This window comes from Carassius carassius, chromosome 10 (genome assembly GCF_963082965.1).
Source record: "Carassius carassius chromosome 10, fCarCar2.1, whole genome shotgun sequence".
NCBI classification, from domain to species: Eukaryota; Metazoa; Chordata; class Actinopteri; order Cypriniformes; family Cyprinidae; genus Carassius; species Carassius carassius.
This window is the reverse complement of record NC_081764.1, coordinates 20,596,150-20,615,587: the sequence shown is the minus strand read 5'-3', so window position 1 is coordinate 20,615,587 and position 19,438 is coordinate 20,596,150. Positions and strand designations below refer to the sequence as shown.

General features: G+C 34.0%; 1 protein-coding gene across 1 annotated transcript; it reads left to right on the top strand.

Annotated features, from left to right (window-relative positions):
* The first annotated feature begins 1,788 nt into the window (after positions 1–1,788).
* Positions 1,789–19,150, top strand: card14 (caspase recruitment domain family, member 14). The gene is made up of 21 exons (XM_059560523.1): positions 1,789–2,221; positions 3,591–3,728; positions 3,847–4,053; positions 4,934–5,052; positions 5,767–5,919; positions 6,040–6,159; positions 6,631–6,756; positions 8,120–8,269; positions 9,058–9,192; positions 10,166–10,266; positions 11,325–11,374; positions 12,151–12,223; positions 12,317–12,533; positions 12,873–12,999; positions 14,638–14,875; positions 15,072–15,135; positions 15,820–15,934; positions 16,727–16,891; positions 17,047–17,165; positions 18,478–18,593; positions 18,734–19,150. The coding sequence occupies exons 1-21, from the start codon at positions 2,011–2,013 to the stop codon at positions 18,939–18,941; spliced, it is 2,952 nt and encodes a 983-aa protein (XP_059416506.1). The 5' UTR covers positions 1,789–2,010; the 3' UTR covers positions 18,942–19,150.
* Positions 19,151–19,438: the final 288 nt, after the last annotated feature.

Below are 19,438 nucleotides of genomic sequence, written 5' to 3'. Positions count from 1 at the left end.
GTAGAAGTAAGTAAATTAGTATTTAGGGCTTTTATAAATAAAATGAACAAAATATAAAAAAAAAAGAAAAGTACAATAAAATGTTTTGATTACACAATGATACATGATGGAAAAAATGCACTAATTCAGACTACAAGAAATCATTATTTTGAGCTATTTAAGACACTTTTTACACAAATTATTATATTGTTGTTGGCTGTAAAATCTGGTAATCCATAAAAATAAGTAACAAATTATTAAAATAATTAAAAATATAGCCATTTGAAGAAAAAAAGCAGAAAAAAATAATGACTTCGGACACCAAATGTTCCTGCAATTATAGAATCACCCCCGTGCATGCAATGTCCACACTGCAGCAGGCAAGCTTGGAATGTGGAAAAGTTTACATTCAGCAAATAGAAATATTGAACTGTATTGATTTTGACAGGGAACTACTTTTGAGTGTTTGTAATAACTTCAAACTGCTATCCAATGTGGATTTTGGTCAAACGATGAGGCAGAAATATGTTGTTAGTAACATTCTAGAAGAATTTTATGTGGAAGAAAAAGTAATGTAACTTGTAGTGCAACTAATTACTGTTGCCAGAAAGTAATAAGTAAAGTAACAATATTACTTTTGAAAGGAGTAACTAGTATCTACTTAAGGTGAATGTGTTGCTTTGAGTAAGACTGGGAGTCAAATTCAAAAATAATTCTAGAGAAATTCTAATCAGGGGTATCGACTCCACTCAAAAGCCCTGGCAGCATTTAACATGATTTATTTAGGACCCAAAACAACTGATAGCAGTTATTTTGATTTATTTAAGGGACTCAAATTACATTCATCAAATTGATTCATTTATATTCGTTCCAGTACCAGGTGGCAACCGGTGAGTGACTTGCTGATTTATTCAAAAACACTTAAATCGTACACAGCCATGACAGTGCTACAGATTTTAAAAGCAGGTAGCTAATAGAACATATTTTACTAAACATAAAAATTGCAACTTTGGAACAAGGGGAATATGATCAATTGAGCATCATCATTTAAAGCAACGAAAAAGGTAAAGACAAAGTGTACTCGTTTTAAACAATGCTTCATTGCGAAAACCACTGATGCTTTTCCAAGATATAGCCTGTTGTGTGCTTAGCGCTTACTAAGTATAAGCATAGATTTATTTCAATAGGAAATGTTTGTACAGTACGACTCATCATTGAAACTAGTCATAGAAGTGTAAATTACTTCATATTGCCATTATTATCCACTGGAACTCTATTAGTCATCAGCAAGCTGCTTGTCATAGTTTGATGTAGATGATTGCATATTTGTGTTTGTTTGTTTGTTTGCATGGGTTTCCAGGGTTCCACATGTGTATTTGTTACTGTATGTTAAAGAGAAGAAACTCAAAGAATGCGGATGCATGTGCGTGTTTCTTCTTAATGCTGGAATGTTGTGCACGTCACCATGAAGGGATTAACATTGTCATTGTGCTAAACCAGTCTGGGGTTTTTATCTAGTAATGTGTAGTTCCTTTTTTTTTATTAACAGTTTGACAGTAAAAAATAAATTCATATGACAGTGAAACGCCAGAAGCAGACTGTTTTAGTTAAAGTGACATAAACAGACTTTGCATTTTAAAACCATCATTGCCTAGAAAAGGCAGATTATCATCAGCAAAGGATGTGACGTAATTTCTCGTAAACCTAGAAACGCTCTTTCATTTCCTTTTTTTTCCTGCTGGACTTTGTACCTGTGTATGCTGTGTTCTTCTGTGTATATAAGGGGAAATCCACACCTGTTCTCTCTGTGTGTGTGTTGTCTGGAAAACTCTCCTTGTCTTTCAGGTTTCCTCACACACCCGTGGGTGTGAAGAGGGTGGAGATTTAACTCCTCTTTACAATCTCACTGCTTCACATGTCTCATTTCATTTCTGTTGTGTTTATGCCTGCACTGGCCTTGTTAATTTTTTACTTTTATAAAGTCCTCTATATTTTTGTGTTTGGCAAAGAGGCTGATTTAGCTAATTCAGCATGGCTGAGAGTGTCCTAAATTCTCCGGACCTGAAGGATCTGGAGGAAGAAGAATTGTGGGATCTTATCAACGATAACCGCCATGCCATCTCTCTTGGTGTCCGTCCCTGTGTTCTCATCCCTTACCTGCGACAGGCACGGGTCCTCACAGACTTGGATGAGGATGAGATTCTCACCTGTCTCAATTTTACCAACCGCGGCATGAAGACAAGTAAGATCCTCTGAAATATACCAGAGCATTGGAAAAGAAAAACTAAGTACATCTAATTTTTTTTTTCACACTAAAAATATTTTATTTTTTTCTTAAATATATATATATATTTAATGGAAATGGAAATTTGGATATTTTTGTTCCTCCAGGATTGAAGATCTGTTTTGGATTAGAGCGGTTAAAGTGAAAATGACTGGTTACTGGAATATTTGGGTGGATTCTTTCAGAAAGTGAGCAAGCTTATAGGACACATGGGGAAATATAGATTAGCTACAGATAGATAGGTCAGCTAGATCAGAGATTATGCTGATAAAATTCCAAGAAGGCCTTTCGTTTTTGAAAAGGCAAGAGCAAGAGAAACGGAAAGAGGAACATGTAAATTAAAGGAACAATTTGCCATAAATGAAAATCATTTGTCATTATTTATTTACCCGTAAGTTGTTCCAAACCTGCTGTATGCTGCTGTATGTAATTTTTCAGTGCAATACAATACTAAACGATTATTGACATTCAGTGTAATTTCGTAGTGACCAAAGCCTGCCACAGCTTCCAAAAAAATAAAAAATAAATAAAAATAAACATTAAAAGTAATTAATAGACTATTTCAAATATTTTAAAGTCATATGTTTGGTGTGATTGATATCATTTCTAGCCTGCTTGTATTCAGAGTTACAAACATGGCTCATGGTGTACACATGTGAGATGCAATATTAGAATCAGTAATGTCAACACACATTTTTTAACCAGGATGAAAAAAAAATCCATACGGGTTTGGAATTGAATGAGGGCAAGTGAATAATTTCCATTTTTGTTGGAACTATTCCCTTAAGGAATACTTGACAGTTGGTTGATCATATTGGAAATAAACATTTCTAATGCTCACCACATCAAAATACAGTACAGAATAACTGTAAATTATTATTGCAATTTAAAATATCTGTTTTCTATTTTAATATATATATATATATATATATATATATATATATATATATATATATATATATATATATATATATAATGAATTAATGTAATTTATTCCTGTGATGATAAAGCTTAATTTTCAGCAACCATTCTAATATGAGAATATTTATGTGGAAACCATGATATATATTTTTAAATAAAAAAAAATGAAAAGAACAATGAAAATATTTGAAATATATATTTGTAACAATATCTTTACTGTCACTTTATCAATTTGAAGTGTCCTTTCTGAATTAAAATATTAATATTTTATATTAATATTAATGTTAGCCTGAATGCACTGTAAGTCGCTTTTGATAAAAGCGTCTGCTAAATGCATAAATGAAAATAAATGAAATGAAAATAATGAAAATGATCTAATGTCTGAAATGTAAATCTTTTTATACAGGTCACATGATTGACTTGTTACATGTAAAGGGTCATAATGGTGCAATGGCTCTGCTTGAAGGTCTGATGATTCATTATCCTGCTCTCTACACACGGATTACCGGCCGCCAGCCCAGCATTGAGCCTTCAGGCTTCAGTGGTCAGTCAGTGCACTTTTATCTTAGGTTCTGATCATGCAAACAAGCATACCCAAATACCCTGGTGTTTGTCACCATATTCAAGGCTCATTTGTAAAACCTTGCTTCTGTGCTTGCCAGGCCTGATAAATTACACTGAGTTGACAGAGTACCTGGTTCGTGCAGTGAGCAGTATGCAGACAGAGCTACATGTGGCACGGAATGAGGCTGCGCGACTGCAAGCCAGATGTTGTGAGCTGCAGGGGAAACTGGAACAGGCCCAGCAAAATAATAAAGAGCTCAGCCAGATGCAGGGAGAGCATGCACGACTGCGTAGTCACCTGGATGGTGTGCAATTAACATAGTTTCACATCAGTAGCAAACATATACTGTATAATACAATTTATGTACATTCAAATCTGAATATATTTTAAAAATAAAAATGAGGTTTTATGAAATTAAATTAATTACTCACCCTTCAATCCCATAAAACCTTCATTTATCTTCGGAACACGAGTTACAAGATATTTTTTGAAATCCGAGAGCAACAGAACTACCACATTCAAGGACCAGAAAGGTAGTAAGGACTTTGTTAAAATAGTTTATGTGACATCAGTGGATCAACCTTAATTTTATGAAGCTACAAGAATACTTTTTTTGTGCAAAGAAAATAAAAATAACAATTTAATTCAACAATTTCTTCTCTTCCGTGTCAGTCTTGCGAATGCTTTTGGTCCTGCTGATGCAAGAGCTGAAGTTCTGAAGTAGAACCCAGATGCGTCGCGTCTTGTTTGCAAGCAGAGGAATGCACACGCATGTGTCGTGTTATTGTCGTGAATTCATGTTGAAGTCTAACACAGAAGAAAAGAAACTATTGAATTAGGTTGGTTTTCTTTGAGCACAAAAAGTAGCTTCATAAAATTAAGGTTAACCATTGATGTCACAATGTCCTTACTACCTTTCTGGGCCTTGAATGTGGTAGTTCAGTTTCTGTCTATGCAAGGTCAGAAAGCTCTCAGATTTCCACAAAAATATCTATAAATATAAATATATCTATAAAAATATTTCTCTAACATAAATATAAAAATTATGTTCAGATGATGAAAGATTAACTATCCCTTTAAGTGTTAACATTTTTACATTGTTGCATTTTAAATATGCACTTTCAGAAATTCAGTGTTTTTTGTCTGTGTCAAGACTATTTAATGTCTGGTTGTCTTCTGTGCAGGTTTAAACAGGGAACTGTTAAAACTGAAAGATGAGAAATGTGATATCTATGTCAGATATACCACAGCTCTTGAGGAGAAGTCTGCAACTATAGTACGCAATAGAGACCTGCAACTGGAGGTAAAGAGCAAGATAGTATGTGTTTGTATGATTGCTTTCTACTTGGACTCTAGGTACCATTTAGTACATTGATTATCTCATCCATATTACATGTGTTTGTTTGCCTGACAGACAACAGAATTCCATAAGCAGTTTAGAGGAAGTGGTTTGTGTGTATAGCATTTTCTAAATTCGGTAACGTGTCTTATAAATGAAAACAAATCAAATGCTGGTTTTTACTTGTTGAAAAACATATTTGATCATCTCTCCATCATTACTTATAAAAATATATAAATAATCCTGATGTTATTATTATTTTTTTACATTTCCTTTCAATAATGTAAATTCCAGACAAGTGTTTTAAATGCTAGCATTATTAAACAGATAAGGAACATAGCGTTAGTTTAGTTTAGTATTTCATAGCATGCATATTCTTATATTAATAGTGGAGATCAGTTTGGTTCTATTTGGTTTAATCTGACCAAATGTGTTTTGAGTTTTACAGGGTAATGAAGTTTTAGCTATTCATTTCCAAGAAAACTGAACATTAACACTGAACATTTTGCTACATTAAAGTGAACATGACTACTTGTCAGGGAGCCAGGGTAAAAATAAAAAAATAAAAAAATAAAAAATGACAACAGTATAATCAATACAACAAAAACAGTAATGATGGAGTGTTTTGCAAAAAACTCCAGGGCATGCTGAAATCTCTTCTCCTCTCCTCTTCTCCAGATTTCCCAGCTGCAGCATGAGTTAAAGAAGGCACAGAAAGTGACAGACTTTGAGAGGCAGCGTTCCTTGAAGAATCCCAGTGACACACAGAAGCTCAGAGATGAGCTCAACGCTGTACGCACAAAGTTACTGGAGACTGAGATGTTGCTCCCAGTAAATGAGAGACTCATTTCCATAGCAATATAACAAGTCAACAAATTTTGGGACTGATTAAATTTTGTATCTGATAAACTTTTCATAGTAAATCTCTCTGTCTCTGTCTATTTCAATCAGGTACAACAGGATATACTGGCCCATGATTTAAAGGAGGTTGAGAACAGAAGTTCAGAACTTGCTGTAGAAGTCAGCAGGCTGAGTGAGGAGAATATACGACTCCAGCAAGAGAAAGAGGAGGTAAAATGGTTTGTTGAAAAACCTTATGTTGTTTTTTTATTTCAAAATGTTATACAGTACTTTGTATAAAACTTCTATATTATAATGTTTTCATATTATTTTTTTTTATTAGTTTATAAGTTCACTTATCTCATAACAGTTAACACATTGATTTGAACACTTTTTAATTGAACAGATTTTAAAACATTCTCAAATGTTTTTGTTATAATTCTACAATAAAATGCAGTTTCATTTTGCAGTAAAATTGAACAGTTTGGTAAAAATGTTTTTAGGCTGTGTTAATTGTTTTGAAAGCAATTACATTACTTTGGAGAAATGTCAAATCGATTGAGAAACACTTTTTGTTGTTGTTGTTATGTATCTAATGTCTCTGTCCCTTTACCTCTTCTCCTTAGATTTTTTTTTCTTTCAAATGTCCATATTCTTTCTATCACCCTTCTTCTCACCATGCTTCCCTTTCACCTTTTTTAGCTCCTAGAAGAGAAGGACTGTTTAGCCCTGGAGGTGGAGAAGTTGACTGTGGACTGTGAGATGTATCAGCACAGGAGTACACTGTTCCATAGTCAGCTAGAAGAGGTGCAGACAGAGAGAGACAAGGTCAGTACAACCAGTGCCTAGAATGAACAAATATCATACTCATTAGGCCATTAAGTCCTAAATCAGTTTTTAGATTCAACAATGACATCAGTTTATACAGTTCAATAAACTATCAGCTCCCTTTCAAAGGACCAGGACCAGAGTCTGATGCACCTGTAGAAACTTTACATGGAATGGCTGTGCATATAAAAGGGCGCCTGTATTACACATCATCAGTTTGTTGTCTTTAGGAGACCATTTTGTGTGTACCGTTTGAAGATAATTTATAGGCTATAGGCTAAAAGCTTGCAGCAAAGCCCCAGCAAAAGTAATTACCATGAATGTGTCGGGGGGAAATAGTAAGGAAATATTTGAATTGTTCATTAATAAATTAGTGTTTTCTGAGTCCATGTGGCAAAGATAAAGATGACGATCCTGACTCGCCATCTCCTCATTGGACGTGCCTTTAGAGATAAATCTTTATGGATTCTAAAAAATCAATAAAAAGAGTTTTTGTTTTTTATTTTAATTGTATTAATTGTATTGTTTTAAAGTAGTAATTTAAAGCTTTCTATAGATATATTTAGCAAGTTTGTGAGGCAAGTGTTTGCTGAGTTTTGGTTCATCATTGTGAAGCGTCCCTGGCCGAAATTGCAGAAAGCACATCCTGTATGTATCTTTTATTTTATAAAAGCACAACGTTTTGTTCATATTATGAGTGCACACAAATAAAAGTAGACCCTTTACAGTTTAGAGTGATGTATTACTCTTACCTTTTAAAGAAAAATGACGAAATATTTTAAGTTGTTTTCAATGCAGGTGATCACGTGATCACGCAGGTGATACAATAAAGTTGATGTGTAATGCAGGCACTTTTTATTATGCGGAGGTACTCCATGCGGCATCATAGCATCATGCCGTATGCCAATAGAATTTGGCATGTTTCTACACATTCATACACTGGTCACGCTTGAGAGCTGTCAACACTATAACGCAGCATCTTGTTCCCATCACAGGGAACTGGGTTATATACATTACCCTAAGACATTTAGTCTATAAACTACTATATATATATATATCTATATATATATATCTTTGAATCTTGGGATCAAAATCTTATTTACATTGATAAATAAAAAGAAAGTTTTTTTTAATGCAAAAGAAAACAACTGCAAAGAAAATAAATGTTTTATATATAATTTATTAATAATATCTATAAATAACTACTTTTAGTGATAAACCAAATAAGAGAATCTTAGACAAAAGATGCTTTCAGGTCCTTTCTTGCTGGAAAACATGCACCATAAGCTTTTGCACAAACATGTGGAGTTCTTGAGTGGCAAATTAAAATTTAATTACAGATAACTGCTGATGTTTTTTTCAGGCATATTTGTCTCGAGATGAGGCCCAGGCTCAGATTGCACGTAGTCTCGCAGAGAAGGACGTGCTAAGAGGCCAACTCATGGAGCTACAGGCGAGGGTTTTTGCCATGAAAGCCTGTAGCAAGCAAAGAGAAAGAAGAGAAAATTCCAGGGTAACAAAGACCCAACATACAGTAGTTTATTTAAATAATTGCATCTGTAACCTAAACACAAGCACACATTACTTTATTTTTAAAGGGGTCATGAACTGAGAAATTTAAATTTCCTTGGTCCCTTGACATATAAGATGTCATTGTACTATAAAAACATCCTGTAAGTTTCAGAACTCAAACTTTCTCATTAGTCTAAAACAGCTAAAAACAGCCAGTCTGCCAAAAAGTTAGGTTGTGGAATGTTCCACTTTATGTCTAATAGTATGGCTAAACACCGCCTCCAGTGAAGAAGATAAACGCCTACTTCTAGATCACTGCCTGTTTAGCCCTGCCCACTGTTTGCGCATGTATTGTAAATAACGAGAGAGGCAAAGTTCCAGACCTCGTCAGTAAGAACTTGGTCCTTCGTTGTTTTACTATGTGATCGCTATTGCTTTGTATGTTATTACTATTCATTTGATATGTAATGAGTATTTATGCGTTTTTGACCTAAATCACAGCAGTGTCCATCTATGAAGAATGTAGGATGTCAAAAATGAACAACTATTAGCCATTCAAACCGGTGGGTGTTTACTTCCAAATCTACAATCCACCACACCTATTCAAACAGAGCATTCCGATGAGGGGATCAAAACAGCACAAAAAATAGCCTATTACTTCTAAATTATTATGTTATTTTCTTTTGATGTAAAAATCTTGATAACATTATAAGAACCTCAGAGAACAGTACAAAATAATAAAAAGAGGCAGTTCATGACCCCTTTAATATAATTTCTTTGAATAAGTAGGACAGGAAGTTCAGTTGCGACAACAGAAGAGGTTCTTGCGGTGAGTTCCCTACTTCCAGCCCTCCCCCTAGAAGACAGCTATGCCGCTTGAATGCAGTTCTTCCTGAGAGTTTCAACTCGTTTGATGCCTGCGAGGTACATTTATACTGTAAATGTTCTTCTAATCTATCTAATCCTAGTGTGAATTAGCCTTTAGCCCCCCCCCCCCCCCACAAAGTTCTTTATGATTAACAAGCTGGTTTACTGTGAAAAAATGGATGTAATTATGCAGCAGAGGGCAATTTCATGCCATTGTTGAATGCCCTGAAGTTTGCCTAATCTCTTCTGCTACACACTCAAAAGTAAAAGTACTTTCTCTTAACAAAAATAATACATTTGGGCATAATTTAAGGAGGCAAATTGGAAAGCAACAAATGTCATGTTTACCAGATACCTAGTTGAGTGCTTTTGAAAATAAAATTATGAAATTTTGAAAAGTTAGTGACATCTAATCTTGACAGTGAAAGATATTCAGAGTTTTGCTTGAGACTTCATTTATTTCCAAACAGTGTGTTTTATATATATATATATATATATATATATATATATATATATATATATATATATATATATATATTTATATATAGCCCTACACCTAAATGGCACATACGTACATAACAAACTGTGATTCATAACTTTGGATGTCAGTCTAAGCAACATGCAGTTCCAACACCTTTTGTGTGATACACGTAGGTATTACTGGAATGCACTTTCATAGTGTCAGTGCAAACAAGAGTGAAAAGCACATATGGATTGTAGAACAATAATTATAACTTAAAGCTTAAAAATTAAAAAATCAAATTTAAATTTAATAGCAAAATCAACACTTGATCAAATACATTTTTTTTCTCCAGCTGATAAAGAACCCATCAAAATCCATCTTTCAAAGTGCTTAGTAGAAACAGTCATTTATTGTTCATTGGTGTGGATGCTAATACGGTTATCATTATTGTTATCATTCTTACTTTGAATGAGCCTTTACTCTTAAAGTGCATCTATGCCAAATAAATGAGACAACTGTGCAGTGTTGGTAACAATATCTTGATAATGTGAGAATGCTTTTTTACAGTTCAATGATGAAGCAACCAACAATCAAGTGGAGCCCCCCTGCTCTGAATCTCCCCGCAGACGAGACTTGCCCTCCAGAAGTGACATGGAAGACATTTACAGGTGAGCTGCTCATCTGGTCTGTTGCAGTGAACTTTAATGCCACTGTAAAGCCTGCAGTATGTAAGTGAAAATAGCAGTTTGGCTACATTCTTGAGTTACTGCTTTTAATTGACATCATAACAACAATTATACATTATAAAACTTACTTATTTGAGGTTATAACTTTTATGAGTATGATTATTTATAAGACACAATAAACACCATGTTAAATCCGCTTAATTTATAATGAATAATAAGTCTCTTGGTAATAACTATCTTGACATCATTTATTTAAGATCTGTACAATATCTTATCATCTTACTGATATTACAGTATAGTTAAAATCAAATGTGCCGTATTACACATTCATCTGATCAGATATCTGCTCTTATGGCTGTTTAAGAAAAATATTATTATTGTTGTTGTTGTCATTATTCATAAGAGGTCTTTGTCTGCCTTAAGTAAAGTCACAAGTTAACCATTGCAAGATATGAGACCTATAGTACATTATAACTATGGGATATTTAATATACTGTAAATTAAGTGGATGTATTGTGTTAATTGTGTGTTATAAATCATCATACTCTTAAAAGCTATAACCAGATGATACAACATATAAGGTTTTTATTACATTATGCATTCATTATAATGCCTTAAGAAAACTCTTATAATAATGTATTATAAATATGGACTTAAAAAAATATATATATTTTTTTGTCTTCCACAGTATAATTAGATCATTCTTTTTTTACTTTTATTAGTTTCCTGTTTCCTTGTCTCTGTGATACTAATTGCATTCCTAGTTGCATTGTATGTGCCCCTGACTCACTATCATAAAACTAACTCATAAACCAACAGATCAGTGTTTCCACATGTACAATCACCATGTGGTGGAGATAAAGATGTCATATAATAGGCCTAAAAATCTAATCTAAAAATAAAGGTAATCTAAAAATAACTTTAGAATTCAGAGAAAGGAAGTTTGCACGTGTTTTAGCAAATGGAATTCTTCAGAGAACTACTAATATTTAGAAATAATAATACTACTACTAATAAAAACCTCTTTGTTTCATTTTCAGAAGTCAGGATTCTCTCAACTTTGACCATGATTATGTTTTCATTTCTAAAGGTACAGTTACTTTTGTACCTTTGTGTAAATTGTGTAAATAAGCTGAAATTTAATTTAGTCACTAAAGTTTGTGCATTCAGTTACTTGAAGTAACCTAATAAGTATTTGGACACTTCAGCCACATTAGAAAATTTCAAACAAATTTAATTTTGTAGAAAGATAACAGGAGCACAATTTTCAAGAAAAACATGAATAAAGGTTTTAGGTTAGTGAAACATGTTCTTAGTTCACGTGATTAACAGCACCTTTGATGGAAAAGTGTTTCTCAAGCTTTTTTGACTTATGTATCACACATTATGTAAAGCTCCAGTACCCCTTCATCAACAAACAATAATTTTACTATTAAATATACTAAAGTGTTTTCTTTATGCTAAACAGTGTGTACAATGTATCATTCTTGCCTAGTTCCCAAAACCCCACATTTAATTCAGAAGATTTTATCCACAGATAATGCTCTTATTTAATCTAATTTAGCATTATCTTTTATTAGTAAAGTTACATAAAAAAACAAAAACAAAAAAAAAAACTATTCTCTGAGTAAAAAACAAACACCAAATGATACATTTATTGTGCTAGTCTGTGTCATCCACACAGATGTATAAAAATGTGCATATATTATGCATTGCGTATTATTTTGTTTTCGGTCCTTAAAAACGTTCAGTGTGCTGTAAATGTTGAAAAGTGTCCATATACTTTTTAGAGCTACTGCATATCCATGGCTATTAGAATGGATCACAATGGCAAATACACTACTTTTTTAATTTCCATTCTGATAGGAGATAGTTTTGATGAGTCTAAATCACCAACATCACTTCCCTGTTCTACTAGCAGAAAGAGCCCTAATGACAGGTAAATTAAAAACTGAAAGTAAAACACAATAATCACATTTATTTATTTATTTAAAATGTTCATATGGCTAAACGTTATTTTGCATAAATCTAGTGACTCAAGAGCATCAGCTCCGCCCTTCCTAATGCGATCCAGACCTCAGGCCCTGCGTATCACTGGTCGCGTACACACTGTGTTTTTCCAGGGAGAAATGATATTGAACCAAATACAGGTCATCGGGGGCAATAAGACCGGTGTGTTTGTGCATCATGTGGCCGAAGGATCATCTGCTCATAACACTGGCATTTGCCCTGGATCTCAGATAATTCAGGTCAGAATTTCTGGATTTTGAAATGAACTTTCCTTTTTGTTAGGAAAGATTTGGGGATTTCAGAATTCTGAAAAATGTCTTTCATTAAAAGGTCAAAGAGCTGAAATGCCCTTTAAAATCCATAAAGTAAAAAAAAAACCTTTAAAAGTAAAGAAATTCCTCAGAAAAACTAAGTGGGAAGAGACATAAAGAGTATTAAATTCCTCCTGATTCTTTCAAAGATAAGACAGAAAAGGAAAAAAAATATTTTGAATCTTTATCCCTAGAGGGACATTCAGGTTTTTCAGCAGCAGTTGAATGGTGTGGGAACTAATCAAAACCAAAATTGTGTATTTGTAGCTGAAATATGAGCGAGAGCAGAGAGCTGTACGAATGGTTCTAGAAGACACCACTATGGAAGAGGCCCTGTGGGCTCTGGGGCAAGTCCAAGGACCATGCCACATTACACTGAGACCTAGCCAAGATGGTAAGAGCAAAGAACCACAATCGAACAATTAAACACACTACATATATATAAAAAAAAAAAAGTATTGTATTTTTAAAGCAACCACTTATGCATAAATTATAGTAGAGCATGGGTTTGAGAAGTATAGTCATGGATTTGATTCCTAGGGAATGCATAAACAGATGAAATGTATATCTTGAATACAGTGTACAGTAAGTGGCTTTGGATAAAGTGTCTGCCAAATGCATATATTATAAACAAATGTGATCTGTTTTTTGTTTTTACACTGATAGACTATTTATTTATAATCACTTAATAGTGGCATTTCAACAATTAAAAAATTACTTTGTATTGATGATACAGAGATGCAGTCACCATATGACTCTAGAGCAGTGTTTCTCAACTGGTGGGTCGTGACCCAAAGTGAGTCGCAAGACCGTTCTGAGTTATTTTTGTAACTTGTTATGAAATAAAAATTCTCTTACCTATCCTGTCCTGTCAGTTATACTGTGCTTGTAGCATGCACTCTTCAATTGCAAGCGTAAATGTGGCGTTTGCATAAAGTGGGTCGCGGCTTGATGGCCAAACCTGTTGAGAAGCACTGCTTCAGAGAAGCTCTTTTAGAGCGGTTGGTTTTTTTAAACAGTGATTAGTAGGTCTGTTTGTAAAATCTATTGACCAATCATTGTTGCATTTTGTGCCAATGGTGACCATTCAAAAATGGGCAAAGAGCACATTTCAAGTATTTTTCTCCAAATATTGCAGGCCTGTAACTCAAAAAGTATTAAATATACCTTAATGCCCTTTTAGATATTGGGTCTTAACAAACTTCTCTTTTGGCATCTTCATTTTTAAGGCCCTATAAACTACCATTCCAAAGATAATGTTATTTCAATATGATACAATCATTGAATTGTAATTTTTTTCAGTGGTTGAAAACCAAATGTGGGTTACATTGCTAAAGCATGATAATACTTTTCTTTTAAAGAGGAATGTCTGAAGATCAAATAATGTTGAAACTGGAAATGTGTCATTGAGATCCCCCATATCTCTGGAACGGAATGATATAGGGCCTTGAAATTCCTTTTTTTTTTTTTTAAAGGAGCTAGAATACTGTATAAAATCCTATTGCAATATATTTAATACTTATTGAGTTGCATGCAAAAATTTGAAAAAGAATCTTTATGGCACTTAGACAGGTATGTTCAATGTAGTTTTTTTGACAGAATCGAGATACATTTCTAGGTTAAACATTATTTGTTCTTCAGACATTCCTTTTCCATTACAATTTAACGATTTACTCCTGAAGCCATGTTGAAATTCCATTACCTCTGGAACTGAGCTATTTAGGGTCTTAAGAGTGCATTAAGTTATCTTTAATAATTTTTTTAGTTACAGGCCTGCAAACTTTGGAGAAAAACCTTGAAAAATGCTCATTCCCCACTTTTGAATGGTCACCACTGGCACATAATGCAACAAAAATAGCTAAAGTCAACAGATTTTACTACACAACCTTTCCCTAATTGTTCATTAATTTAACCAAAACACTTTGTAATGTAGAATTTTTAATGATTAATGTAAATTGTAAATGTTTAAGTTAAGGTCTGAGTATTATTAAACCAAATTTTCATGATTACTGAAAATGTGATTTCCTCCTAGCCTATGAGAGCCTGCTACAGCAGCTAAAGAATGGTGAGGTGAAGTCGGGTGATTCCTTCTACATCCGTGTGAACATGACAATGCAGGAGGATGCAGCTGGAACTCTCGCAGTCAGGTGTAACGACATTGTCCATGTGACTGACACTCACCAATCCATTGATGGCTCCTGGTGGGCCAGTCACGTGCACCCTTGTCACTTGGAAGACCTGAAGAGTGGGAGTCTGCCCAACTACTACAGGTACACAACAACATTATTTCTCAAAATCCTTTTTATTATTAGAAAAGCTGACATCTTGGCATGTTTTGTTTTTATATTATACAGTGAATGTAAAATGTTCTTGTTTGTAGTTCCTAAGATTTAAAAGAAAAGCACTTGTTTTTCTATTATGCTTTTGTGTAATAAATACATCTATAAGTGTTAACTCATTTTTCAGTGCACAAAGGCTCTTAATCGGGGCTCTAGAGGATATGACCTATCCACGTAAAGCACAAAGAAAGGTGAGAGTCCATCAGTAAATTTACACGTTATTTTAGGCATTACAGAAATTATTTCTCTATTTTCATTTAACTTTCTTCATAATTATGATTTATGAATTGTATAGTAATATAGCAATAAATCTAACAGATCATTTTGCTTAAAACAATTGAATGCAATAGAGTGCTGCACAATGCTTAATACAGTGATTTAAAACGTAACTATATTGTTTTAGCTGGCCTGTTGACATGACAAGTTAAAAGATTAGTCATCATGGACTGCATAGGTTAGTCATAATGTTAGTCATAGTCCATGTTTTAGATGAAATAGTTGTGAAATATCTAACAAATTCTGCTCTAGGTTTGTATCGAATTACGGAAATGTTTGCTAACTATGAGTATGGTATAAGGTTCTTTGGTGAGGGAATAATGATGTTTAATTTATAACTCTGAAACTAGCATAGACAGAAAACAGTCAGACTACTGTAATTAAAGAAAAATTTGTCACGCATTCTTCTCAGTAGGAGGGCAACCTTTTATTGTCCTGTCTCTTGAAGATTAATGAGTCAGAGAGACAGAGACGTACACAATTATTTTAGACTTGCAATGCTAGATTCTTTTGAGATGTGTTATGAAAAATCACTTTGAGCACAGGTTGTAGAGTCTGTTACATTGGTCCTTAGTTGCTTTTTTACTGTATGTCCACAGGAGAAAACCTTATCTCATGAGAAGCAGAGAGCGCCGAGGATTGTCATCACCAGTCAGCAAAGCAGAAACCCACTGTGGGTCAGTGTGGAGGAAAACAACACCACAGCACAGGACAGTTAGTACAAAACAAACTTCATTAAGCTGTTTTACTCATAACTAGACATGGGAAATTCACAATTTCAAGATCACAATTCCAATTCCTTTTCTGATTCCAGTTCTATTAACTATTATTTTAGTACTTTGAGGAGAATATTACTGGACAAAGAAATGCAATATGACTGCGGAAGAGTGAGATCATTTCAATATTTAAAAAGGTCAAACAGTTATTGGAAAATACGTTTTTAAATAAGTATTTTTAATGACTTCTCATAGATACATTGAAAGCTGCATACATGCAACCCTAAACTAACAATTTGGCAACATATTTAATTGATTTTATTAAAATAGTACTGACAAAACTCACAATGTTCACAATCATAATCTAACTACACATTGTCATATGAACAACTAGTCAATAACTACACTGATTTAAGTCTCACAAAGCTTAAGTTGAACCTAACACAGGATGTTCACAGTAATCAGCGTGTTTGCTTCACTAAAATAGGTATCTCATTGTAATCATTCATTTGGCAATCGTTTGTACTATACTGTTGAAGTAGAATTGTTGTGGTGAAGAGTAGAGCAGGAAACAGTGTCAGAATACTTTAGTACTGAACCAGTTCTGAATAAGAACAGATTCTTGTTTCCCAACACTAGTCATAACATCGAACTTCAAATGCAAAATGTTTTGTGTGTACGAGAGAAATGCTACTAACTTTAATCTTTCATTTGAACTTTCGAGGTAATCAATGTCAGGCACAATTCTGGTTTAGACCTTAAGTGTCACGCAGATCGTTCTCTCCTGTAGGTGACGGCTGTGTGCCCAGCAGATGTGTGACCCTAATGCCCTACACCCTGGTCTCACCTCGTTTCCCACCCATCTGTCGACCAGTCCTGCTCCTCCCCACAATGCTTGGCCGTGTCTTGCACAAACGGTTGGCAGAACAGGATGGTTATCAGCTCTGTGAGCCAGGTAAAAACACATTTTTGTCAAATATATATACATGGCCATCTGTGATAGTTTCTTTATGTCTGACTTCAGCTTTCCTTCTGTATAGTCTTATTTATCTGACTGCTTCCTCCTATCCTCGCTTCTGTCATCTCTTTCTCTCATCTCTTTTATTTTAGAGTTGCTGATGGCAAGTGAGCATGCCATTCAAATGCAGAAGGGGGAGATTCTTGAAGAGTGTGACTCGAAAACACACCTTTGCTACACGTTGCAGGGAGTGGAGAAGATCATGAAGCGGGTGTGTCATAAAACATTGCTATCATATTACTAATAATGGCCTGATATAGCAGTTGTGTTAAGTAAATTGAAGTAAAAGATTAGAGATTAGTGGTTTTAAAGTAATAAAATACAATAATAGAAATGACAATGATCATCACGAGAACTTGTTAAGCCTAAAATGCTTTGTAAAAATTAAGGTCAGTGTTGAAGGTTTATTTTTATATAGAAATGTAATGTATGAGAAAGTGTATGAAATACATGTTTCTGATTTTGATGGATAGATTTATGGACAAATGCAGCATAAAAGTATGTGTCCCCACCTTAAGATATGATGTTTTTGGCTTGTTTTTGGTTTTGGCTTTCATGATTACATCCACTAATTGAAATCGTATAAAATCATAATTGTGATAATAATAACCTATTGATAATGACATTAATTTATATTCAAGGTATTTTAGTAATAAATATATATATATATATATATATATATATATATATATATATATATATATATATATATATATATATAATTTTTTTAATTAATAAATTATTTTTTAACAAATTTTAATGACAAATGACAAATTTGCACCCTACCCCGTAAACACGATTCCAGTAAAAAAAAAAAAATCCTATTTTACATTTAAGCATTGAACTTATTTCTTACCTATACATTTGTTGAATTAAATCTAGGGTGTATACTACTTTCTGCAGTCTTCCAATTAAACTAAATTTACTTATTTTACAGATACTAATAATATAATTCCATATATAAGCATTTCATGCCATCTTTCCATGAAGTGTATTAGTGATAGGGTGACCATATGAGCCATTTTCCCAGGACGCGTCCTTGCCAGGATTTCTATATTGCCTAAAACATCCAAAGTAGTTTGACCAATAACATGGTCATGTGAGCATGTGAGAAGGTGAGATCTACAGAGAACGATCAAAGCAATGCAAATACACGTACATGTTAGGTGTTTATTCGTTCATTCAACTTGAAGCGTCGCTGCACACTGATCATTGTATGACACCAAAGTACCAAGAGAGTGATTTTAATGCATAAGGAGCCTTCTGCTCTGCTCTCTATAGCTCTTATGAATGCCATACAATGATTGATCTGCACAGCACAAACAGACAAAATCTGGATATTTTAGGCAATATAAAAATCCTGGCAAGGACGCGTCCTGGGAAAATGGCCCATATGGTCACCCTAATTAGTGATCATTAAAATAGTACATCTAATACAGCTATGCATTTATGCTGTGCACTATATATATGTGTGTGTGTGTGTGTGTGTGTGTGTGAATATCTGTTTTATTTCAATTGTATAGGGCACTCACTGTGTGTTACCGCTGGGTTTGGACTGTGTGCGTCGTCTCCACCGTGCCGAAATCTTCCCCATCATCATCTACATCATGTCTACAGAGAGGAGTCTCCGCAAATTGAGGTACTATAATTTCCTCCATAAAACTTTTCACAATGAAATTAAAAGCTGGTTTGATTTAAAGATTAAGATTCCTAACAACAAAATTCTGTTCTGGGAGCAATATTATTGCTATATTTATCTGTTCTGTCATTGCTTCCCAGACAAAAACTACGGCAGAATGTTTTGACTGAGTCCCAGGTGCTAGAGTGTTCGTGCAGTGAGGAGCCCCTTCTGGATAAACTGCCCTGCCTTTACCAGAGCATTCCACCAGAGAGCTGGCATGACAGTGCCACCCTAATTGACACTCTGAAAACTGTGGTGACAGAGGAGCAGCGAAAGATTGTGTGGGTTGAGTCAGATACCTGGTGAAAGAGTAATGGGAATGAGAGCATATATTCAAAATGCCCTCACCACAATTTTAGAGTATTAAGACCAATTTAACCTCTGCTTACGATGTAGCCTGATGTGCACCTGAACCACAGACCTTCCCCTAGGATGATTAAAACATAAATCTGATGTAGTTTCACATCCATTGGGAATGAATAATAAAACCTGATTGCTTAAAGCATCTGATGAAAGCAGGCTGGACAGAGATGATCATAAACCATAAATTAATTTAGTGACCCAAACATCCATATGCAAACTACATTGTTTATCCATACAATTCTATTGATCACGATTAAAAGAGAATTCCACTAAACATTTTTTATCCAATGCACAGAGGTAACATTGCAGGTCCAAAGAAGAAATTTAATGGGCCTTATTGATTTCTAAAAACAGAAAATCCTGTGCATTTAAAGCAAAAAATAAATAAAAAAGGAGGTCTGCTATAAAGCTAAAAAGTTGTACACTACTGTTTAAAAGTT

What these genes read in the sequence shown, in the direction of transcription:
- card14 (XM_059560523.1), top strand. Translation starts at nt 2,011, where the DNA reads ATGGCTGAGAGTGTCCTAAATTCTCCGGACCTGAAGGATCTGGAGGAA. An exon ending in CAACCGCGGCATGAAGACAA is followed by an intron (nt 2,222 to 3,590) that starts GTAAGATCCTCT and finishes CTTTTTATACAG; the next exon opens with GTCACATGATTGACTTGTTA. An exon ending in ACTGAGACCTAGCCAAGATG is followed by an intron (nt 13,000 to 14,637) that starts GTAAGAGCAAAG and finishes ATTTCCTCCTAG; the next exon opens with CCTATGAGAGCCTGCTACAG.